General features: G+C 45.9%; 1 protein-coding gene across 2 annotated transcripts in view; it reads left to right on the plus strand.

Moving 5' to 3' along the window:
- Positions 1-25,512, plus strand: part of ARID3B (AT-rich interaction domain 3B) — a 55,198-nt gene that overhangs the window by 5,242 nt on the left and 24,444 nt on the right. For both annotated transcript variants that reach the window (XM_075897443.2, XM_075897444.2), the window contains exons 3-4: positions 11,279-11,350; positions 16,847-16,919. In XM_075897443.2, the coding sequence (XP_075753558.1) occupies positions 11,279-11,350; positions 16,847-16,919 (145 nt within the window). The remainder of the gene's footprint in view (positions 1-11,278; positions 11,351-16,846; positions 16,920-25,512) is intronic.

A 25,512-nucleotide genomic window follows, 5' to 3' on the forward strand; every position in this document is an offset into this window, starting at 1 on the left:
GATCTGGGACGGAGTTTGGGTGCAGAAGGGAACTTGGGGTAGGAGCTTTGGGTGCTGGAGAGAGTGTAAGGTTTAAGAGGGAGTTTGGATGAAAGCAGGATTTGTAACCTGGCATAGGGGATTGGTGTGTAGAGTCTGGGAGGGGGTATGAGTGCAGGAGAGGATTCTGGTGCAGGGTCAGGGAGGGAGTTGTGACCTGGAGTGGAGGGGTGTAGAGAATTTGAGTGGTGACCTGGGGAAGGGAATTGGAGTGCCAGAGGCAGGCCCTAGCTGGGGGGCGCTTACATAGGTGGCTCCAGGCTGGCAGCCCAAGTAGGGATGTAAAATCCTGTTTAATTAGTTAACTGGTTAGATGTTAAGTTTAACCTGTTAACAGCTTAAATGGGAGTGAGCGGGGGTTCTGGAGTGGCCCCTGTGCCACAGGCTGGGGTTACTCCAGCCTGGCTGCTTCCAGCCCCACATTGGGCTGCTGGCTCCCAGCTGTACGGGTTCAGAGGCTGGGAGCCAGCAGCTCCCCCTGCCCGCCCTGGGCTGTTGCTTCTGGTCCTAAATGAGGCTGTTGATTCAAAGCCACTGTTCCCTGTAAACTGAGTGCTTGGGTGGCCACCGAGGAGAGATTAAGATGCTGATCAGCAGTGTGCCCAGGACACTCACAGCCGGCAGCATGTGCTTCCATTGGTGGTGCACATCTGCACATGCCTCAGTGCACGTAACCAAATTTATTCTACACATGGATAGAAAATATTAGAGGGAACAGTGCTCCCAGCCCACGTGGGCTGGGAGCCAGCAGCTTCACAGAGGCTGGAGCAGCCCTCTGCCCATTACCTGTTCACATCCCTCAGCCCAGTGGGATCCTAAGGCAGGTTCTCTACCTGCCATAGCCCAAGACCACTCAAAGCAGCTGGCTGCTCCATGAGCTTCTCTGTGCTGGGTGCTGGGGAGGAGTTGAGCGGGGAGGCTTCACACACTGCCCCTACCCCTAGCACAATCTCTCAACTCCAATTGGCTGGTTCAAACTGCTCCCTGCCTGAGGCTCCTAGTGGGATGTGGGCAAGATTCAAATGTTGATGGGCGGGATCTTGCCTGCCCCTGGTCTAGTCAGCATCACTTATTGTGATGACTTCTGCTGTCAGCACCTGTCTTCTAGTAACTGGCTTAACTTATTTTTCATAGACCAGTCATGAGCCCTCAGGTAGTAAAGACTTTCAGGGGCTATGAACTTGGGCAGAATTTGAACCTGTGTCCTAGTGAGATGAAAGGTCCATATCCCATTAATGAATGTGTCAGCAGCACAGCCATTTTGTATTTCATGAATGGATGGAAAGTGACTGACTTGCTTATTAAAACGTAAAAAACAACAATGCTCCTCTAGCACCTTAGAGATTAACCAAAAACATAGATAGTAACAGGAGCTTCTTGGACACAGCCCACTTCTTCTGATAAGCTCTCGATACTATCTATACGTTCTATGGTTTAGTCTCCAAAGTGCTACAGGAGCATTGTTGTTAAGTTTATTTTAGTTACAGACTAACCCTCTGTGACTTTCTTATTGTATGGTTACAGAAGGATGATGATACTGGGTTTGAATGTATAATTACCAATGTTTGAAGCTATATGCCAGTAAGGCCAAGAGCTCTTTGCTTTACTATGTCCGTCTTAAATGTGCACTTCTATAGGGTGCTTAAAATTAATTCGCTCTAGCGTTAGCTTAGTTAGGTGTGGGAATAGCCTGTCATGTTGAGGTTGGTACTAAGGGTTGAGTGTAGAGGTTGGTATTAGTTGCTCTTTGCTACATGCTAGAGGGTGGGTGAGCTTGGGTAAGGATTCCGTGGGTTGAATGAACTCTGCTGTGGACATATCTTGAGCTATACACAGAGAGTTTTACCCTTGGAAATCCTGTAAATAGAAAGATTGGTGCTTCTTTGTTAGTGTTTGCCATGAGCCCTGACAGTTCAAAGTAGGGGTATAAAGTCCTGTTTAATTGGCTAACCGGTTAAACATAATAAACAGAGGCTGCTCCGGCCAGCCAGGGTGCCGCAAAGGCAGGGCAGGGGCGGCTGGAGCAGCTCCCTACCCGCAGCAGGGGGCAGCTGCTTCAGCCTTCTTTGGTTAAACTGCTAAACCTTCATATCCATAGTTCAGAGCCTGTCCCTTAGATCCCTGGTTTTCAAACTTTTTTCTCGTAACCCCAGTTGAAGAAAATTGTTCATGCCCATGACCCAACATAATTATATATTTTGACTAGAGTATAGGTTCTGGAGTGGGGCCAGAGATGAAGGGTTTGAGGTGCAGGCTCTGTCTGGGATAATGAGATCTGGGGTGAGGCTAAGCATGAGGTATTTGGGGTGCACAAAGGAGTTGCAGGTTTGGGGGGCTGAGGCAGGGGCTGGAAGTCACCAGCAACAGGTCAGGCTCCTAGGTGGAGGCATGCAAGTGTCTCTGCATATCACTCTTGGCCGCAGGGCCCCCCCCCCCCCCCTCGGGTTCCCATTGCCTGGGATGTGCAAGCCGGAACTTGAGGCAAGTCAGCATGTGGAGCCCCATGGTGCCCACCCCCCTCCCCCGCCCCACCCCATTAGGAGCCAGACCTGCTGCTGGCAGCTTCTGGGACAGCAGGAAGCCTCCCTTAGCATCCCCACTGGTCACCTGGTCATCCTCCAACAAGGCAACCCAGTGCCTGACATTCCACGACCCACTATTGGGTTGGGACCTATAGTTTGCAAACAACTGCCTTGGATACTGTGGGTCTGAGACAAAAGGGCTTTGCTTTACACTCTCATGGGTTTTTTCAGTGAGGAAAGATTCTTATTTGACCAGCATGCTCATGGAATATCAGCCGATCATGTCTGCACCAAGCTCATACCCTGATTTGCTAGCTTCCATGTTGAGGCACTTGACAGGACTCTGTGAAAGTTGCCAAGTCAATGGTAAATAGGATTCCTGACTCTCCATGCTGGGGAGTACACTAAACAACTGTGCTGCTAGGGATTTGGCAGCCTGCCAGCTGATACTTCAAAGTGCTTGTGGCTTGTTTAAGTGTTTGAAAAGTGGCTACTTTGAATGAGGAGTTGTTCAGACTGTTGTTCTCAGGAAACTAGGTGGGTGTGTCATTTAGGTGACAGTCTTTGGTGAAATCGCTTCAAAATTTGCTAGGTGTTCAATGTTAAACCAGAGCATAGTGACGGAAGGGAAGACTCGTTTCCTTTTTTGCAGTCTCTTAATTTGACATAGCAGTCAAGGAGCTGACAGCACAGCAAGGCTCCTTAGTGGAATGCTGTAGCAGGCTTTATAAAATGAGAATCTGGAATTGGAGGGGTTTTTGTAGTAGCTGCTGATCACAAGTCTCCTTCTGAGATGCATGAACAGGAGTGTCGTAAGCAAGACAAGAGAAGAAATTCTGCTCTACTCTGTACTGATTAGGCCTCCACTAGAGTATTGTATCCCGTTCTGGATGCCACATTTTAGGAAAGATGTGGACAAATTGGAGAAGGTCCAGATTAAAGGTCTAGAACAGGGGTGGGGAACCTTTTTTGGGTTGAGGCCTGCTGACTCTCAGGAAACTCAGTTGTGGGGGGCCATACACTAGTGAGATTTTTGTGTGCTCCAGCCCTGCAGTGGAGTGGCAGGGGGAGAGGCCCTGAGTCTCGGGGACCGGATCCAGGCAAGCTAGGGGCCACATCTGACCCCTGGGCCTGAGGTTCCCCACCCCTGGTCTAGAAAACATGACCTCTGAGGGAAGACTGAAAGAACTGGATTTGTTTAGTCTGGAAAAGAGAAGACTGGGAGGGGACATAACAGCTTTCGAGTACGTAAAAGGGGTTACAAGGAGGAGTGAGAGAAATCATTCTTTCACCTCTGATGCTAGGATAAGAAGCAATGGGCTTAAACTGCAGCCTGGGAATTTTAGGTTGGACTTCAGGAAAACTTCATAACTGTCAGGGTGGTTAAATGCTGGAATAAATTGCTGAGGAGGTTGTGGAATCTTCATCACTGGAGATTTCTGAGAGCAGGTTAGACACCTGCCAGTGATGATCTAGATCAGCCATGGCCAGCCTGCAGCTTGCGAGCCGCATGCAGCTCTTCCCTCTCCATCAGTGCGGGTTGCGAAGCTGCCCCTGTGGCTCGCAAAGCCGCTACCGTGCTCCTGAGAATGGCTCCCCTGTTCTCACTGGGGTGCATGGTGTTTTCAATATGGCGATGTCCAGTGGGAGCCTGCTGAGGCCAAAAAGCATAGAAACGCGCTTCTTAAAGGGGCAGGCCTTTTTTTTTCCTCTCTACAACTTTGCCCCTGCTCTTCGTGCTGGATCCACTAATATCTTGGCTCTTTATCAGGAATGGGTTGGCCACCCCGATCTAGATGGTGCTTGGTCCTACTGTAAGTCCTACTGGACTTGATGACCTCTTGATGTCCCTTCTAGTTCTGGTATTGTGTATCGAGGTAGAGGCTTGCATTTCCATTAGGGATATGATCAGCTAACCAGTAAGCATCACCCTTATCAGAGTCTACCTTTTGCAAATGTTTCTCTCCCCTCTTTTTTTTTAAGAGGTGTAAGTTCAAGCTCTGGTTTGCTTGCTTGTTTTTGCACCAGTGTCATCAGCGACGTTGGCCCAGCATAGAGAGGAGAGGCTGATGAAATGCTGCTGTGACCGCAGTCAGCAAAAATAAACATTTTTTAGGTTGTGGAGCCCAAATGGTTTTTAAATTATATACACATTTTTGCAGTGGTATTTTTAACTGAACAACAAAATAGCATCGGGGGTAGCCAAGTTAGTCTGTGCAGGATAAACTTAAAAAACAACAAATGGTCTGGTAGCACTTTATAGACTAACAAAACACGTAGATGGTATTATGAGACCATCATATGTTACCAGACCATTTGTTGTTTTTTAAATTTAACAATATTGCAGATATGGAGTTCAATTTTCAGAAGTGCCCAACTCCCACTGCCTGTCAATGGGACTTAAAGCATAGAAGTCACTTAGGTGCATTTTCGAAAATGTTATCTTTTGGTTTTAATGCTCTGCAGATACTGAGCATCAAGGACATTTACTAGCAAAATATGACCATTTTAGGCTAGATAATATTTAGCGGGTAAACGTTGTGACAAACACAATATTTGTAGGTTATATTTAGCTGGCTTTTGCAATTATAGAATGGAAAATCTTGTCCCTTTGACAATGATATTTTCGTTTTAAAATGGTGTCTTCCAGAAAAATGTCTGCTTTAAAGCACAAGGCTGAGATCCTCTGGAAGGGACCTAGTACTAGAGCAGTAGAAAGATGAATACAAGCATTGATGTCTGGCTACTTTCAGAGACCTATTCAGCTTTGGACAGCCAAGTAAATAATTGTAGTACAAGCCAACAGACAAAAGAGCTGGCTCAGCTTCTGACATGGGCGGTGGGAATCCTGTCAGCACAAAACAACAAGGGAGTGTTTGCTGCTTGTCAAGAGATTGCTGTTCCAAAAGGAGGGCGGAGGGATGCGTTAGGTTCAATCTCTTCTAGCAGAGCTCAAATCCTGTGTAAATCCATCACCTCTCCGACAGCCGAGGTCTCCCACGGCTCCTGTAGAAAGGAAGCTAGGGGCTGCCCATCATCATCTGAAGAGAAATGAGACTTTAATTCTGTGGGTGAAAATGTTGCTGTTAGCAGACAGTTGGGAGTGGGTTCTTGTCTAGTTTGAAGCATATCTTGGCAGTCACTCTGGTTACTGGGGAGAGTGTCGCTGCTGAACAGATTGCAGCCAATTCAGTTCTGCTGCTGCCTTTCCAATTCAGCTCTTGGCTCCCCTTCAAACTTGGCCTGGGGTATTTGGCCCCACATTGTGCTCTACAAAGCTTTTATTGGAGATATCAAAGCATATACATTAACACTTGCATTCCTTCATGGGGTACAAATAATAAGGCTAAGATTTTAAAGTGCTTAGAGATCTTGGGTGCCTTAGTTTGTGGGTATTTTACACGAAGGAGCCTGATATTTCACAGGGTTGGTGCTCAGTACTAATTAAAAATCAGGGTGTGTCAGGATGGGTATCCAAACCCATTAGTAAGTGTGAATCTCTTCTCCAACAAAGCACAGATTTCTTTGAAAATTGAACATCAATATTGTGAAATTAAATCACCAGACTTCGGTGGGTGGCTCCCCCCCCCCCCCCCCCCGGGCCTGATTCAGCAGTATCCAAGTTCTGCTCTTCCATTCTAGTGTTTGGATTGGGTTGCTGTGCCACTGAGAGTCAGGCAGCTGAAGCAGTGGCATAACTGGGAGAGGGTTACAAAGGAATCTTTATAAAAAAGGGTAACTGACTAATTCCAGATTCATGCATTTCAGTCCTTTCTTTTCTTATTTCCTCCACCTAATCTTGAGATTACCAGAACAAGAAGCTCTGGTAAAGCCATAGATGTTGAATCATGCTGTCTTGCTAATAAGAGTGGGCAGGAATTTTCTGCTCCTACAAAGTTTTGCCAGACAACGGAAGGTGTGTATGTGATAATTATAACTTGGTTCTTACCTTGCCTGAAAGTTTGCAGCTCAGGGCAGTAATCCTGATCTTATCCATGTTGTGTAGTACAACAGTTTTCTTTATACTAGCATCTGTTTCACTTCCTAGGGCTCAGCCCCACCCACAAAAGGAATTTCTGCTGATTCTCTGATAATCCTGAAATCACCCCTTTGTACATTTCCCATTAACTCGGTGTTTGCCGTCAAGCTAGTTGGATAAGGTAGAAAAGGAGTTTTCACAGCAACATTTGGCTTAGTGCCAAGCTAGATGTTTGTTTTTGGGAGCCACCATGATGTTTGAAATCTCTCTAGAAACACTAGGAGTGAAATAGTAGCAATGGAGGAAGCAGATCTAGCTTTGTCAAACTTCGTGAGGCTCCAAGTCAGTGTGCTAATTGGCTTTGCGCTTTTTGTGAGTGCAAACTTCATCAGGTGTACCCAGAATAAATACACAATGGGATTTAATTCCAGCTTCATAGTCTGATAAACTTTATCAGATCTCAACTGAGTCTCTATTTAAAATATTTAAACAACAAAGTTATATTCAAACTTTGAGAGTTTTTCCATGAGGTGAGTCTCCTGCCTGAGGTGCATATGTTTTGATTTTGTGGTGAACCGTTAGGGTTCGGGGCCCTTTTCGTTGGACACAGGTTTTTGGTTCTTGGAAAAATTATGCTCTGGCCACACTACACAGAGAAGGGATATCAAGGAGTAGTCGACTAGTTGATTAACCAATAAGCCTAGGCTTATCAGTTAATATAGTCAAATACTCACATTCCCCTCCCCTTTCTGCCTCTGTATCAGAGGCAGCAAGGGTGGGAGGAAGCAGGGGCCAGTGCTGAGGGGAGCTGGCTTAAAAGCTGGTTCCTCCCCGGCACCGACTCTGTGGTGCCTCCTGCCCTCCCCCACAGCTATCTCTGTGAGGCAGCAGCCTGGGGAGGGGTGCAGGGGAGACTGCCACAAAGCAGCCTCTGCCATCTACTCGCCCTCCTCTCCCAGCAGCCTTTGTCCTGGGGAGCTCAGACACCCTCCCTCCTCCCCCCACCGTGGACAGGGGCTGCTGCCACTCTGCGTGATAGGCAGACTGGCGGTAGGCAGCCAGTCCATTGGGGGGAGCTGGTTTTAAACTGGCTCCCCTTGTGGACTGGCTCCTGCTTGGCACCCCATGCTGCTGCCTCTGGTAGAGGCAGCAGCGCGGGTGGCAGGGAGCTTCCTGGGAGTGGGCCCGGAGCACACTGGCTATGGGCCCTGCCCCCGGGGGCTATAGACTAGTTGACTAACTGCTAAGAATTCATGCAGTTGACTATTCAGTTACTCGATAGCTAACATCCCTAATACTTGAGTTCTAAACAGCCCAATCATGAGACATTTTGAATAAATAATTTGGAGATTTTGGGCTTGAAGAGGATGGTTTGAAAAACAAGTTGTAATTGTCAGTGACCTATTCCAGTAATTTGTTTTTGAGGAAAGGGTTAACTCTGGCTTTCGTAGGTGGAAACCGAAACTGCTTTTGACATCTGAGCTCTGCTTTAATAAGATATTCCAGGTGGCTAGGAAGTAATCCTAAAATAGCCTATGCTCTAATTGCTTTGAAAGTCAGGCCTACCTCTTCTGGGGAAGAAACAGAACATTTTGATAGTTGACAAGCTTCAGAGGTAGATGTGGGGTTGGGGGCAAGGGGAATGGGGCAAGCAGGTTCTGGGGACAGCCTGCAGACTGAAAATTCTTTCTCAGGACAGGAACTATTTACAGAGTTCTTGTCCTTTCTGTGACTGATACACGATGTCTGAGAGTTGAGCCAAGCCATAGGAGTGTTCTTAGGGGTTTTCAGATGTGTCAGAAACTTCAGGTGAATTCTTGTTTGTGATATCCCAACTGGTAACTATGGAAATGATTGTTTCTCATACATCAAGTAAATTTCCTTGTTACAGGATGTGGGAGGAAGCAGTAGCGTTTTCTTTTATATTAATTTTAAATAGTGCTGGAAGGAAGCAGATAGCATCATCCACTGACCTATAAAAACCCCTTTTGATGTCTAGCGAAAGTGATATTGATTTCTCAAGCTCCCGTTGTTAATGGAGAGAAGGGTCTCCCAGCATAGGGTGATTATTTTTCCAAGAAGGAGTGAAAATTAGAGATACTGAAGCTTATGCAGAGCAATATTCTATGTCCAAGATGCCTTTGTGTAATATACTACACAGGATCATTTATTTGTAACTGTTTGTTTTCTTCTGTCTTGCAAGTTTCAGGTGAGCTCAAGTCCTGTGACTGAGTGGGGTAACACTGAAATTCTAATGGCTGATGGTGGCTATGTGAAATCAATTGAAGGATCTTGATCTGTTTCCCAGTGAACTGGTTTCTGACTTGATAAAACTGGCAGTGCAATTGTCACTGCTTGGTATCGTTGTTGGTAAGCCAGGGAATGATTGGTCATGAAAGTAGTCCCTTCAGATGACAGTCAAGGTAAGAGGGCAGTTGACTGCCAGTCTGAAATTCTCTACCCAGTGACTAAGAAAAGAATTGTCTCCTGGTCCCTCACATCTGCACTGGATGGTGTTGTGTTGCTATCCAGAAGCAGCCCTATTGCATGGAAGGGAGAGCTGTAAGAATTTGAATTAGCTCATCATAAAAGGTACATGCCTTGTGCCCCGAGTCCCATGTACTGTACTTCTATGTTCCCAGGTCTCATTATCGCTGCTGCTTGCTAAGCCAAACAGTGCCCCTCTCATCCAACCACTCAGTCACAGGACTAAGTGTTGCTGTGACAGGGTTCAGCTGGCCTTCGTCTCCTTTTCACTAAAGATATGTCCGTAGTGATGCTTTCTCCCCTTTGAAGTGCTTTGAGATCTGCCGACTAACGGGTGCATACTACTACGTCGTGTTTTGGTACTGTTGGTCATGTTTCTGGAAGAATTTAAATGTTAACCATTCTAAAACTAAGGAGAAGTTGATTTTTCTTTAAATTAAACAAGATAAGCTCTGGAGAATGTTTGTTTGTTTTTAATGCTCATGCAGTTTTCCTGGTAAATTATATCACCTTGGGAACTCAAAATCACTATTCACTTTTGAAGATCTTGGCATGTGTTTTTATACTCTCACTATTTACCCAGGTTCGTTGTTGCTCTTAGTTTTCTGGCTTCTCATCAGTAGGGTGTTAGAAGCAGCTGGATGTTACCATAATTAGCTAAAATATGTGTGTAATCTCTGTTAGCCAAGGACACTCAGATGAATCCTCCTGTGAACAAAACCTGTCTTCAGACCTCTTCTTAGAGTGGGATGGGAATTGACTTGCTGGAGTAAACAGCTGACATAACAGAAGTGGCAATAATCCCCAATTAAATATCTTTCAGCTGATGGGGCTCGCTGGATAATTGACTTTCCAGCAGGAATTACTGGCTCAAACTAAATCAGCAGGCATTAGGGCAGGCCACTGCTGTTTTTTTAAAAGGAAAATGTAGCTTTGCCTATCTTTGACAAGTGCTATTCGTCTTTGTAATTCAATATGTAGGCCACTACCAGACTGCTCCAAGATTTCAGATGTTAAAGCAACTCTAATTAAAGTGTAGTTTTGTTCTGAAATCTATTCACATGTTCAGTGTCTTTCATACTATAGAATGAGATGCAGTGCATTTGTAATTGGAATGGCGGGTAATCTGAACCGCTGTGTTCTTATCTACAAGAACACTTGGCTGGATGGCTTTCTGTCCCAGTGGCTATCATTATTATGGGGTGCTTGTGGCTTAAATGTGGCTACACACCGTGCTGTATCACCCTTCAGACTTCACATCTGTGAAATAGCCAGATGCTGCCTTTGCTTTTTTCCAATTCTGGTATATGTTTCTCTGTAGCAATTTGCCAAACAGGATCGACCCAAGTGGCGTCCCTGTAATGCATAATGAGAAGTGCAAGCCTTAATCCTGCAGAGCTGAGCTTTCTGTCTCCACGTAGGAGATCAGATTACAACAGTCCCTAGGCTCGTGCATGCCACAGTTGGTACAGACACCCAACCTGAAGGTGCATTAGGAGGCCAGGCTGTATGTTTTCCCAGCCTGAAGTGAGCTTGTGCCAGTCGGATGGGTAACGGAAGGGATGAGACTTAGCATGATCCGGTTGACAAGAATGGGTGCTTAGCACCTGTTGCTTTCATTATGGTCATTATGGTCTCTAGAGACCATAAGTAAAATGCCCCTGTGTAAGGATGGTTACAGAATAAGATACTTGGTTCTTGAGCTTGCTCCTTGTCTGATTTTAAACAGTGAATTGAATCTGGTTACAGTGAAACTGAATGAAGAGATGCCACACTTCAAATATTAGATCAATGATATAAAATGGGCCTATTAGAGCTAGTCAGGAATTTTCCAGCATCTGGGCTGGACGGGGGGGTGGGTACCTAGCTTCCGGCATGCATTCAGATAATAAAATTGACAAGAGCTGGCAAGCTGAAAAATTCTGCCTTGGGTCTCCTTAAATGGAATTTCTCTAGAAGTTCCTGCTTACAAAAAGATTGCATTTTTGACTCTTCATCCTGTTTAAGACTAAATTTTATTAACAAAATATGAACACTTTTGTAGGAAGGGATTTTAATTTTCCAGACAGCTTTTGTGGCCACATTTACTTGGAAGCTTAATTAAAATACGACACAATTCTCCACTTACATACTGCTCTCCATCCTCGTGCTCCCTACATCAGAAATACCCTCCCCTGTACATGTACTCGCTATCCGGAATTGCTGTCCCTCTCCCTATAGTCCACTCATCCTGTCATTTCTGTTCCCTTAGAATGGAAGTCTGACTTGGAGCGAAGAAGCTGATGGAGGCCGAGGAAGAGAAATCTCCCGAGATTTTGCCAAGGTAAGCGTGTCTGATTTTTACTGTGTGTGGAGCTGAGGTTGAGGGAGAACTTTCAGCATGCTCCTCTTCGAGGACTGTCCCTAGGGAGTTTGAGGTTTGTGGCAACCCCCACCCCCAGTGCAACAGGCGTGGGGACCAGGCAACCCCCCACCTCAGGCTCTGCCCCGTCTCCACCCCCTTGCTCAAAGTCCTTTACCCCAGGCAACACAAGCCAAGGGATTACTGGAAAGGGGCCTGTTGTGGGGCAGCATCATGAATCAGCCTCCTCCCCCCACGCCTGGCAGCGAGTGTGACCCAGCAGCCTGCTTTGCTCCTTCGTCACCATCTGCTACCTGCTGTGCTTCGCTTTTTCTTTGGCGATGGGAAGTGGAGCACCCTGGGGCTGGAGCACTCTGCTTCTTGCCATTGCGGTGAAGTGGTGTGTGGCAGGCTGAGAGAGGGGTGGAGCCGGCTGCCATGTCGCTTTGGCTTCGTCTAGACTGCAAGCCTCTTTCGAAAAAGAGCATCTAGACTACAATCAGTACTTTTGAAAAAGCAAGCTGCTTTTTCGAAAGAGAGTACCCAGGCAGTCTGGATGCTCTCTTTCAAAAAAGCACAGTTTGCATATACATAGCGCATTTTTTTGAAAGAGCACTTTCGAAAAAAGGCGTTTTTCCTCGTAAAATGAGGTTTTCCGTGGTCGAAAAAACGCAGCAGTTTTTTCAATTTACTTTTGAAAGAATGTGGCAGCAATCTAGACGCAGGGGAAGGTTTTTCGGAAAAAAGGTTACTTTTTTTGCAAAACCCTATAGTCGAGACATACCCTTTCAGCTTCCACTGCGAGTGTGGAAGGGGAGTAACCCCTGTTGCCACCCTGTGCCAGGCTGCCCTGTGCCACATCCTTCGGGCCGCCCTGTCCATAGTACTATTGAGGCGACCGCTGTGGGTTTGTGGAAATGTGAAGGCGGAACCGTGTACACTGAAACTCACTTAGCAACTTCTGTAGACCAGTAGAGGTAGGCCACGTTATTGCTTTTGATAGTTGAAGAGCAGCTTTCAGTAAAGCCTCTTGGCTGTCTGTTATACTAAGCACTTTGGGTCAGCGCCCCTCTTTGGCTGGCAATAGAGAATTTAGCTTCTCAAAACTGGTTTAGCAGTTTTGAACTGTGGCTTCAGTGTGTGTCCTCTCCGACAAACAATGTATTGACTTTAAACTAGCCCTTTTGGAGGAGTGTAACTAATTGCTGTGCAAATCCAGTGATGCATTTCCTTCCCTATGGCTTAATGTGTGAGAAGTGGGCCACAGAGGAAATGACCCAATAAACTCATTTTCTTATGGAATAGACAGACTTTCAGTAGCTAACTCCATGGCTTGAGAGAAAGGCAGACACATGTTTATCCCATTGAGGCTTAGCTTTTTGATTGGTCTCCTTCCCAAAGAGAGCAGCTATGGCTAGCGGAGGAAATGGTTTCCACAACTACATGAACTTCATTTCTCCTCCACATGCTGGTGTTTTTTATCCTGTTTGAACACCCTTGGAGTTTTTTCAGCTAGTGCTACTGGCACTGTGTGTCTTTCACTCTGTCCCCATATATTCCCCCAGTGTCCTCTATAGGTGAAAATTGGATTTACTGTGGAACAGTTGTATGAGTCTCCTGCCTGCACCTTTTCTGAGTTATCAGAAGGTGATGCTAAGAAGTAGAATATGTTTTCTGAATAACCCTTTGATGAAATTGTTGAGAAATATTTAATCAGAAACATGAGCCCTTGTTGGCATTTTGCCAAAACATGTGTGCACCACTTTGTTTCTAGGCAGATTGCTGAGGCGAGAGAGAGAGTACATTCCATCTGATTTCAGAGGAGTACCTCCTTGTTAGCGTGATATCAATATATTTTCTTTCACCTCTCTGCAAGGCATTTCAGGGATTGTCACAAGTGGAAAACTCCAAGGAGGGAATAAAGAGGCTGGACGTTGCACTTCCATAGTGCTTTTCAGTGTGAATTGGAGGAAGTAGTGTGTTCTGAGGGCTGATCTACATGGTAGACTTAGGTTGGCAATCTCGCTCAGAGCTGTGAAGAATTTCACACCTTATACCACGTAGCTAAGCTGAACTAAGCCCTGGTGTGGACACTGCTAGGTGTCTTCCATTGACCTCTGGGAGAAGTGGATTTACTAAAGCAACAGAAGAAATCCTCAGGTTGCTGTAGTATCTATTCTGCAATGGCTCAGCTGCAGTGCTACAGCTGTGTGTCTATAGCATTTCTAATGAAGACATAGCCCAGGTGTTACATTGCTTGTTGCTTTCCCATCTTTCCTTTCTGCTGTTTCTTTCAGTAGTTTCTCTCTCCCCTTTGCCCCAGTTGGGATCCTCAGAATCCCTTCTCTTCTGTGCTTTCCTCTCATTAGCCCTACATTATAGCAATGCTTGTCTGACAGAGTTCAGCCCTGCTGACTCCCAAACCATCCACAATCCACACCATGCCTGAACTGTCTACGGGAGATCAGTGCAAAATATACACATTCCCGCTTGTGCTGAAGGGACTTACCTTGTTACACTTCAGCCTGGTCAGTGGAGCAGTCCAGAACTCAACCATGGATTTGCCTCCACCTCTGTGGTAGCATGTCATCCCACCATCACATGAGGCCCGATACAATACATGGTTATATCACCCTAAGTGACGCATCTGAGGAATTGTCCCAGATTGAGATGTCATTAGAGGAGGTTTTAGAACAAATTGATAAACTAAACAGTAACAAATCACCGGGACCAGATGGCATTCACCCAAGAGTTTTGAAAGAACTCAAATGGGAAATTGCGGAACTATTAACTATCCTTTAAATCATCTTCTGTACCAAATGACTGGAAGATAGCTAATGTGACATCAATTTTCAAAGAGGGCTCGAGAGGTGATCCTGGCAGTAACAGGCCAGTAAGTCTGACTTCAGTACTGGGCAAATTGATTGAAACTATAGTAAAAAACAGAATTCTCAGCCATATAAATGAACATAATTTGTTGGGGAAGAGTCAATATGGTGTTTGTAAAGGGAAATCATGCCTGACCATTCCATTAGAATTCTTTGAGGGGGTCAACAGGCATGTGCCCGGGGGGGGGGGGAGGGGTGTCGTCCAGGGGATATACAGGCAGTCCCCGAGTTACGCGGATCCGACTTATGTCCGCAGTTACGAACGGGGCTTTTCTTGACCCGGAGGACTGGAGCGGCGGGACGCCCAGATGCGCTGCAGTCCCACCACCCCTGTCCTCCGGGGTGAGAAAAGCTGCTCCCCGTCTCTCTGGTCTGCCGGGAGACCGGGAGCAAAGCCTTGGAGCACGCCCACAGTGGGACAGCCCGGGCGTGCCTGGGCTGTCCCGCTGCGGGAGTGCTCCAAGGCTTTGCTCCCCGTCTCCCTGGTCAGCAGACCAGGCTTTTCTTGCCTACGCCTGGGGTAAAGCAGCTGGGGCGCTGCTGGGTTGGTCCCGCAGCGCCGCTCCTCGGCGCTACTGTACCAACCTGGCAGCACCCCAGCTGCTCTGCCCCAGGCATCCTGATTCAGCCACTGCTGGTCAGTTTCAGCAGTGGCTGAATCAGGACGCCTGGGGCAGAGCAGCTGGGGTGCTGCTGGGTTGCTCCAGTAGCGCCGAGGAGCGGCGCTACTGTACCAACCCGGCAGCACCCCAGCTGCTCTGCCCCAGGCGTCCCCAAGTCAGCCGCTGCTGAAACTGACCAGGGGCTGACTACAGGAAGCCCGAGGCAGAGTTGCTCTGCCCTGGGCTTCCTGGAATCAGCCGCTGATCAGTTTCAGCAGCAGCTGACTTGGGGCACGCCTGGGTTTCTTAAGTGGAATCCGTATGTAAGTCAGAACTGGCGTCCAGATTCAGCCGCTGTTGAAACTGATCCAGTTTCAGCAGCGGCTGAATCTGGCCGCCAGTTCCGACTACAGTGCCTGTAGTGAACTTAGATTTCCAGAAGTCCTTTGACAAGGTCCTTCACTAAAGGCTCTTTAGAAAAGTAAGCTGTCATGGGATAAGAGGCAAGATCCTCTCATGGATTGATAACTGGTTAAAAGACAGGAAACAAAGGGTAGGAATAAATGGTCAGTTTTCGGAATGGAGAGAGGTAACTAGTGGTGTCCCACAGAGATCTGTACTGGGACCAGTCCTACTCAGCATAAATGATCTGGAGAATGGGGTAAACAGTGAGGTGGCATAATTTGCAGATGATACTAAACTGCTCAAGTTAGTTATGTCCAAGGCAGACTGTGAAAAGCTTCAAAAAGCTCTCACAAAACTTAGTGATGAATTTTAATGTTGATAAATGGAAAGTAATGCATATTGGAAAACATCCCAATTATATGTATAAAATGATGGGGACTAAATTAGCTGCTGCCACTCAAGAGAGAGAACTTGGGGTCATTGTGGATAGTTCTCTGAAAACATCCATTCAATGTGTAGCAGCAGTCAAAAATGCAAACAATGTTAGTATTCATTAAAAAAGAGATAGAGAATATCTTGTTACCTCTATATAAATCTGTGGTATGCCCACATCTTGGATACTGTATACAGATGTGATCACCTCATCTCAAAAAAGATATCTTGGCATTCAAAAAAGTTCAGAAAAGGGCAACAAAAATGATTAGGGGTTTGGAAAGGCTGCCATAAGAGGAGAGATTCATAAAACTGGTCCTTTTCAGCGTAGAAAAGAGGAGACTAAGGGAGGATGTGATTAGGATTGTCAGATGGTTTCAAAAATAATACTGGATAAAAATTTGTCGAGGAGAGGGGGGAAAAAAAAAAGCCAGGGAGTGACCTGGAGGGGGAGAGATTCGGGAGGTCGGGCCGAAAATACGGTTGCAGCCCCTTTAATTGCCGCCTGTCCCAAGCGGCCTTCCATTGGGTGCTGAGCCAGGACTGGGAAAAGCAGAAAAACTTATATAAATGCCCGGTATTTTCTAATTAAGTGTCTGGTATCTTCTCAGTTTGTTTACTGGACACAAAATCCAAATACCAGACTGTCCAGTTCAATACCAGACACCTGGCAATGCTAGATGTGATATAGATCTATAAAATCATGACTGGTGTGGAGCAAGTAAATAAAGGAATGTTTTTCGCTTGTTGCCATAACATAAGAACTAGGGAGCACCCAATCAAATTAATTGGTATCAGTTGAAAACAAACAAAAGGAAATATTTCTTCACACAATGCACAGTCATCTTGTGGAACTCCTTGCCAGAGGATGTTGTGAAGACCTCGTCTTTTAACAGGGTTCAAAAAAGAGCTAGAGAAGTTCATGGAGGATAGGTCCATCAATAACGGTTAGTCAGGATGAGCAGGAATGGTGACTCGAGAAACCAGGTGACAGGGAAGGGTTCATTCCCTCTGGGGCACCTGGCATTGGGCTGTATCAGACAGGCTACTGGGCTAGATGGACCTTTGGTCTGACCCATTATGGCGGCTGTTATGCATGTTCACTGCCTGCCCTAGCATGGGTTATATCATTATTTTTCTTTATTTCTCAGCTGTACGAATTGGATAGTGACCCTGAACGGAAAGAGTTCCTGGATGACCTCTTCATCTTTATGCAAAAGAGAGGTGAGTGAGCCATTTGCTTTATTTGGATAATTTAAAATGGGATACTGGAATTGCAGCCCTTGGGAGCTGACATGCAAGAATGAGGCTGCTACTTGAGCACACTGATCAGGTGGGAGAACAGTGGTGCGACCTGGGATACTTGTTTTGGGAATTAAGAGCTATGCAAAGACCTGTCCTATCCTTGAATCCTGGATTACAAGGACATGACCAGTTCCTCTACCCTCACCAGGGGAACCAACAGATTTGCCAGGCCCCTGGGCAAGGAGGAGGGTGGGACAGGTACCATGCTTCCAGAAGGGGCAGGGCTTCTGGTGGAAGGGCTGGGGCCGAGAAAGACAGCCCTCAGTGCTGCTTGGGCCGTGCCCCCCAGCCAGCCCTTAGAGCTGCCCAGACTATGCTGCATAGGGCTCCAATGGCAATTTAAAGGACTCAGGGCTCTGGCCCCTGCTGCTGGTGCAGTAGTGGCAGTGGCTGGGAACCCCAGGCCCTTTTGAATCGCCATTCACCAGAGCAGTTGTTGCGTCGGTCCGTCTGTCCCCTGCCTGTCTGCAGACCTGACCCTCACTTTCAACTACTTGACAAAAACAGACTCTAGGTTTCATTTTGGAGTGATTGATTTCTGCTTCATAGCCTGCAACAAACCCATTTTTGAAACATTCAGTACGAATCTACACCCTCCCTCAGATTAAGCTGTTCTGTTTGTACTGATCACCCACAACCTCTGGTGTTTTTTTTCACGCTATGCATCATGGAAGCTATTGTGAACACCCACTCTGTAAGGCAGGATCTGCATATAAAGTAGGTGTTCATGCTCGTGCCTAGACTCTGCATTGTGCGGGCGTGGAAAAGAAGTACGGAGCACTGGTTTTCACACTGCATTCCTTAGACCTGGATTTCTATTTCATATCATACTGCTCAGCTGAACCCAGGGGAGCAGACAACCTGTATGAACCCCTGGTCAAAGTGTGGGGTTCACAGGAGGGGTGGAGCCAGGGTAGCTAGTCCTCCATGCTGTCCGTAGCACAGTGTCTCTGTCCACCTCTCCACTGGCTGCCAGCGCCCTTTGAATCACCAGGCCCTGGGGAAAACTGCCCCTTCGTGCGCACACCCATCCCCAGTCAGCAGGCCTGGCTGAGTCCAGGAACAGAGTTCAGAGGAAACTGCAGCTTTTTTGGTCATTAACCACTTTTGTCTTGAGATTTTTCTTATGACAGAAATAGTGGGGTGGAGTTACTCAGGTAGAATATTTTATCAGTATCGTTCTACCGATAGCTGTGCTGGTTGTAGAGGAATAATAAATGCCTACAGATACAAGAGCGTAAGAATGGCCTTCCTGGGTCAAACATTGGGTTCTATAGCCCTATATCCTGTCTTCCAACAGTGGCTGGTGCCAGGTACTTCGGTGGGAATTACAGAACAGGATTTTATCAAGTGATTTCTCCTCTGTCATGCAGTCCCAGCTTCTGGCAGTCCAAGGTTTAGTGATACCCAGAGCTTTGGGTTGTTCATCCTGACCCTCTTGGCTAATAGCCCTTGTTGGACTTATCCCCCAGAAACTTATCTAATTCCTTTATTTTTTTTAAACCAGTTATATTTTTGACCTCCACCAGGCCCTCTTGCAATGAGTTTCACAGGTTAACACTGTGTTGTGTGAAGAAACAACTTCTGTCTGTTTGTCTTAAACCTGCTCTCTGTCAACTTCACTGGGCAACCCCCTGGGTTGTGTGTTATGTAAAGGGGCAAATAACACTTCCCTAGTCTCCTCCTCACTGTCTCTTTTTATAGAGCGCTATCATAGCTTCTCCCAGCAGTCCAAGCTGAACAGTCTCTTTTTAAGCTTTCCTCTGATGGAAACTCTTCCACAATCCAAACATTTTATTTGTCCTTCTTTGTACCTTTTGGAATTCAAATATCTTCTTTTTTTGAGATAGGGCAGGCAGAACTGCATGCAGTATTCAAGGTGTGGGTGTGTTACGGATTTCTATAGAGGCATTATCATTTCTCTTGCTCTCTTTCCTAATGATTCCTAACATTCTGTTTGCTTTTTTGACTGCTGCTGCACACTAAGCTGATGTTTTCAGAGAACTATTCACGGTGACTCCAAGATTTTTCATCCAGTAATAACAGCAAATTTAGACCCACTCATTTTGTTTGTAGAATTGGAATTATGTTTGCCAGGGTGCACTTCTTTGCACTTATCAACACTGAATTTCACTGGCCATTTTATTTCCAAGTCATACGTGGCAAACCATTCCAAATCTGAGGTTGAAATGAATTTTCCTTTCAAATGCTTTATTCCCTCTCGCACGGGTTTTGGTTAAAAAAAAAAAAAAAGGCAGTCTGGCCCTCTTTTAATGTCTCTCTTGCAGCACAAAGAAAGTGGAAGTAACATTCCGTTGCTAGGGAGCTGTAACGTGACATACGGTGTCAATTTGTGATGTTTTAGGCAGATCTGTCAGTGGAACAGTAAGATAATGGCCTCCTTAGGTGCACCAAAAGGCTCATAGGCTGACAGTGAAGAAGTTCGGTAGATGAAGAGTGCTGCAGCACACTGTGATCCTTTCACTGTCTCAAGCTGCTGGGTGCTAGGAGCAGGTGTAGTGAGCGTTTAACATGCTAGAGGGAAATACAGTGTTCTGTAACTGGCAGTGCATGAGACCTGGGAAACCATCTTGCTTTCCCTAGGCTCCTGTATGGTCTTTAACCAGGTTATTTCCTAGGAAATCTGGTACGGAATGGTGGGAAACATCTGTCTTCTGAAGCTGAAGAGCATCTGCTTGCGCTTTAAGAACCTGGCACTGGAGTTGGGGTCTCATCTTCGTTTGGTCTGATGTTTTACCATAATATTTCTGGGCACGTTCCTTTTTTGAAAATCTCAAAGGCTTGTAGAAGCATGATCGGGGTGGGGAGTGTAGGGGGAAAGAGTAGCCCTCATTGCAGTCTGACTTCTTCCAGCTAATTGCGGGCACATCTGCTGCATGATTTGTACCTCTTACTTGTCTTCCACAGACTGGCTATAACATGCCATGCCTTTTCTGACTCTGCTAGGGCTCTCATATCATCCAGCAATATGGGGATTTGCTCTTGAAGGCATTTTAAAAGCTTGAGTCCTGTTTCATCGATTCTGGGTTCTCCAGGGGGAAAGGTTTAAGTCCTAATTAGTTTGTATTTATGATTATTATCTTGCGCAGCATGTTTCGAAGTGAAGAAACAAGAATATAGTTCTAGAAGGGTGTGGTTGGCAGCAAAGAAAACCTCTTGTTACCTTGGGAAAGAAATCAGTTCACTACCTCCGTGCCTCCTCCTCATTACTGTTAATTATTAACAAGCAACGTGTTCCCAGTGCAGATGCTGAGCTGGTCACCAGGTGGCTGTTGTAGGAGTACGGCTTAGAATCAGCTGTGTATTGCCAGAGTTTTGTTTTCTTGCAGCTTTTGTTTTATAGAAGGATATTCAAGAGGACCTATACAAGTACCTCCCGCAACGGGAGTTAAATTCTAGAGTTCTGTTTCCAGTCTGTCTCCTAATTCCTACAGCTGACACCCATTCATCACTGCTATGCAGAACAGGCTAGATTGGAGAGGTGTTTGCCTGGGAGCTTTTGCTCCTCTGACAGCCTCTTAAAAAGTCAATTGAGAGATTTGGTGGGGTTCGTTCCTCAGACTGGCATCCAGCTGACAGTGGGTTGTCACCCTAGTATTTTTCTGTGATGCCGTTGGTACTGCAAACAGCAGCAGTAAGGGCAGTCAGTGGTCAGTGCCTACAAAGTAAACACGCATGTATTTGTATACATTTAGTCACTTTCGCAGCAGAGGTCACACACAGATACTTATTAATGCTTCAGTCTCTCCCCCCTCTGAGCTTTCACCTGATACTGTTGTCTTTCGCATTAAATATAAGCAGAAAGAGTCCAACAGAAAGAGATGATACACTGAAGCTTTAATGCGTCTTGGGGCTGAGAACAAAGTGCTAAGTAAGAGTGTGTGTGTGTGTGTGTGTGTGTGTGTGTGTGTGTGTGTGTGTGTGTGTGTGTGTGTGTGGGTGGGGGGGGTGGGGTGGGGAGAGGGGAGGGGGAGAGCCAGTTGATTTATGCCTCATATCCAAGTGGGAATGAACACCGCTCTTTTTGTCAGTATCATGGGTAGACTGATGGGGATTTCCCTGCTGGAGTACAGAGACACTGGGTGGTGCTGGCCTTTGTTTGATGGGGAGGGGATCCCAGCAGACTGATAACTAATGTTGATCTGGGAGGCCTGATGTGAAAAACAAATAGCAGATTTCACAGGAGCTACTGAAGAGCTCTGAGCATGAAAAGGCTTGGCTCTTGGTGCCGCTGCTTGGAATGTACCTAGAATGTGAAGCCATGAAATGGGCTTAATGCAGATCAAATGTGCAGGTCTCATCAGCCTCAGAGCACAGCGGGTTATCGCAGAACACACCAGCTGCAAGTGATAAAATGGCCCTTCAGTGGCAATAATGATGGAAGAGGGAAATGAGGGGAAAGCTGTAACTCTTCCTTTGTTGTTGGTTTTTTTTGTTTGCATTTAAGTGAATTGTCCCCTCCATAGTTGTGACCCATGGTTGGTGGGAGGGGTGGTCCAGATAATCAGGGTGACTGTTGTGCACAATCAGGTGACTGTTGTGACCTGGCACGACAATGTGACAAGTTTACTGACTTCGGGCTTGTCCAAATGAGATGTTAGCTCACGGCAAGCCTGGGTGTTAACTTACTGCCCGGTAACATCCTGTGTGGACGCTGCTACTGCACACTGAAAGATCCACAGTGCCCTTCAGTGCATGCACGTGAAAGAGGCTCCCCGTGGGACGTTACTTGTGGTAAGCTTGCACTGGAGAGCCTGACACTGACCTGCTGTGCATGAGTGTCCCGGGCAGACAAGCTCTTATCTTTACCTTGTTTTCAGTTGCTGCACCGCCCTTGCATTCTCCCCTTCTAGACTCCATCTACTTCCCTTTGCTGGGGGAGGGGGAAAGATTGGAAAGGGCATGACTTGCAGCTCTGCTGAAAATGGAGAGAATTTTAAGGATATGAAAGTTCCCATACAGCTAGGCATGTTTTGCTGGTGTGTCTCCATCCCTAGCAGAGAATGATTATCCTAGCAAATCATGTAGCAGTATTGAGGCAAAGATCAACATCCACTAAGCGGTAGGTTTTAGACTTAGCCTCCCAAACACACTTGCAACTTAACATGAATTGGAAAAATAGTTCTCCAGCAACATTAATCCACTGCATTGCCTACAACAACTCCTCCTTTACTGACGAGGGGAGAAAATGGAGACCGAGAAAAGAAATATATGTATATAGTGTAAGTAGTTAGAACTGACAGTCCCAGAATACTAGCGAGACTGGGTGGAAGAAGTAATATCTTTTATTGGACCAATTTCTGTTGATGAGAAAAGCAAGCTGGTGAGCATACAGAGTTCTTTGGGTCCTGAAGAAGCATCTTTGTGGCTCGGAAGCATGTCTTTCGCTCTCCAACAGCAGTTGGTCCAATAAAAGAAATATAGTTTATTTCCATGGCCTTTGTTCTGTGCTTCCTGCACATGCTCTTGTGTGAAATCTTTAGCATCTTCAGGGTCCCTTTCTACTGCGTGATCTCTTTATCTGCTCCTCTTGGAGCTGTTAGTTTTGTTTCACTGACCAATGAAATACACTTCTGAGTGCTATTGGAGTCTTTTACCTTTTTCAGGCCCTTCCTACTGCATGCCTCACCCCAGGTGTGGTGTAGGTAAGTGTTCTGGAACGCAGCCTCATTGGTCATATTGATGCAGTCACCCACTTTGCGTTAGGTATACAGTAATAGTCTTCCTAATGACACTCTTCTGACTCCCCACAATGTTTCAACATATTGCCTCCAAAACATCTTGGAGGTGTTCTGATATAATGGAAATGTCCTATTGGGATTATCATTTAGAGTTTTGCAAGCAGTTACTCTGGAGAAATGATTGTGAGGAAGAGAACCAACCAAATATTGTGGCGCAACACTCTGAGATTGCATGTATTAGCACATCAGAAAAGGCTCCTGTGAAGGAAGGCCATTTTGTTCATTTAAAGTACTGCCTTTGTGAAACTCTCATAAAACCTCTGATTGTATAACTCCGCTAATTCTGGCCAAGGTTACTGAGTGACCTTGATATTCCCAGGTGGCTTGGCAATTCTGGTTTTGATGTACATAGACATAGGAGGGACTTTGTAAGCCTGAGCATGTGGTTTTAATTTTTTCCTGCTGTCATGTGCTTTATCTGCACATTTTAGATATGGAAATACTCCTTGTAAATATGTGGTATTGATAAAAGCATTTACTGATGGAGCCTTTTATCTATAGGCAACAGTGGTGCTTATCATACTCCTGTTCAGGATCTACCCCCCCCCCCCCCCCCCCCCCCCCCCCGCCTCCCTTTTCTTAACTTGACGTTTCATTTGCTCCTCCACGGTTTTTTAATAAAATAATTTACTTCTCTAAATTGGGTGTAAACTCCCATCCTGTCTTCAGTGGTAGGCAGAGTAAGTGACTTAGTGCAGATGTGTCTCCTAGCACCAAAGCAGACGTTCCACAGCGGAGAACTCGCCCATAGCATGCTCCAGCAATCCTTGCTCTCAGGAGAGGTGATTCATGAGCAAACAAAGAATAAAACACTTTAACAAACCTCTGTTCTGTGCTACCTACTGAACTGTACTGAAGCTCACATCGGCCTTTATTTCATTCACCGAATCTGCTACTTTTTTTGGCCTGTTGATCTGACTTAGGAAGCTGAGAACTATAGTAACTGGGTTCCTGTGTAAAATAATGGATTGGTGTGAAGCAGGACACATAATTTACTTGATTGTCTCCCTGTTATTGATTACCTGTTTGTGTTTTAGGAGTTGTATTTGCTTTTATTTATACCACATTCTTTTGTAGGGGCCCTGAGTGATTACAAAGCGAAGGGTCACGTACATGATATTAATAGAATCCTAGGGCTAGAACGGACTACGAGAGTCAAGTTTATCCCACACATCACACAAGGAGTTTGTAGCAGAACAGGAACCTGAACCTTCTCGTCCTAAACTAACATCCTAGCCCGCTACCATCCTTGCAGAGTCAGTCACTCAGGTTGGGAAATTCCAGAATGAAAATTACCCATTCAACCTTCATTCGTCCCCCTTGTGCGTGTGTGTTCATACACCTCTCTGTCCCAGCATCACAGGACCCTGGCAAGTGGGAGGAGCATTTCCTGGGCAAATCCCACTGGTTGAAGAATTTAGCTGCCAAACTCAGACGACTCTCCTGAACATTGTGAACTGAGATTTTTTCAGAGGCTTATAACTTGGCCAAATTTGGGCACATTTTCCTGGGGTCAATAAAAGGCACATCTGTGACAAGAGAGGCCCCCTGCTAAATTTTAAATCCCTGCTCCAAAGCAGGGAGGTGTTGACATTTTGGAAAAATGTATTTTTTTATAATCTTGGAACAGCCTGAAACTTTAAAAAAAAAAAAAAAAAAGCTTGAGGCAAACACCCCACCTGGGAAACTTCAGCCAACTGGTTAAAAAATGGCAGAGTTATAAGCAAGTGAAAATAGGGCCTTACCTGCAATTAATAGGACGCGGGACTGTAAGTTTATTTTGAGTCTGGACTCCGGTAGATTTGTTTTGAACTTAGCCAGAGTTAAGTTAACTGTGTTAAGAAATTTAAATCTTTACTGACTGAAGTTGGAAGAGTAACTTCTCTTAATTGGTGTGGGTGTGACAGTCTTTCCTCAGAGTTTGGTATGGAGAAATGCAAAGCAATGTAACATGAGTATTCTCTTAACAGGGACTCCTCAAACTGGTTATTTTAAGCTTCTTCCTGGAATGCAGAATTAAGGATGTAATGTTCATCTCCTGCCTGCCCATGAGGATTTAGATTTTGGCTTGCAAAGGGTTAAGCTTTTGTCCCATAGCCTGGATATTAGGCTACGTCTAGACTACATGCCTCTGGCGACAGAGGCATGTAGATGAGGCTACCAGGCATAGGAAAATGAAGCGGCAATTTGAATCATCGCTGCTTCATTTAAATTTACATGGCTGCCGCGCTGAGCCGATCAGCTGTTTGTCAGCTCAGCACGGTAGTCTGGACGCGCGGGTGTCGACATCAAAGGCATTTGTCGACCACCCAGGTATGCCTCCTGGGATGAGGTTTACCTGGGTGGTCGACAAATACCTTTGATGTCAACACCCACGCGTCCAGACTACCGCGCTGAGCCGACAAACAGCGGATTGGCTCAGCACGGCAGCCATGTAAATTTAAATGAAGCGGTGATTATTTAAATCGTCACTTCATTTTCCTATGCCTGGTAGCCAGAGGCATGTAGTCTAGACGTAGCCTTAGTGTTCCAAATGATCTCCTCCCAAAGATCTTCCGTATATCACCACTTCCTAGTCATTGCGGATATCCTGGGCTCCCTGGCCACCCAGCTGACTTGGCAGCCTGTTTCTACTCAAGTGATTAATGACTCTTGTTGTGCTCTAGCAACTCAAAACCTAGCCACTTGGATACTGTGGTGATGAGGACCTTACAGGTACATAGGCAAATAAAAAAAGGTGTAACTATTTG

Source organism: Pelodiscus sinensis, chromosome 14, assembly GCF_052426305.1.
Source record: "Pelodiscus sinensis isolate ZL-2025 chromosome 14, ASM5242630v1, whole genome shotgun sequence".
NCBI classification, from domain to species: Eukaryota; Metazoa; Chordata; order Testudines; family Trionychidae; genus Pelodiscus; species Pelodiscus sinensis.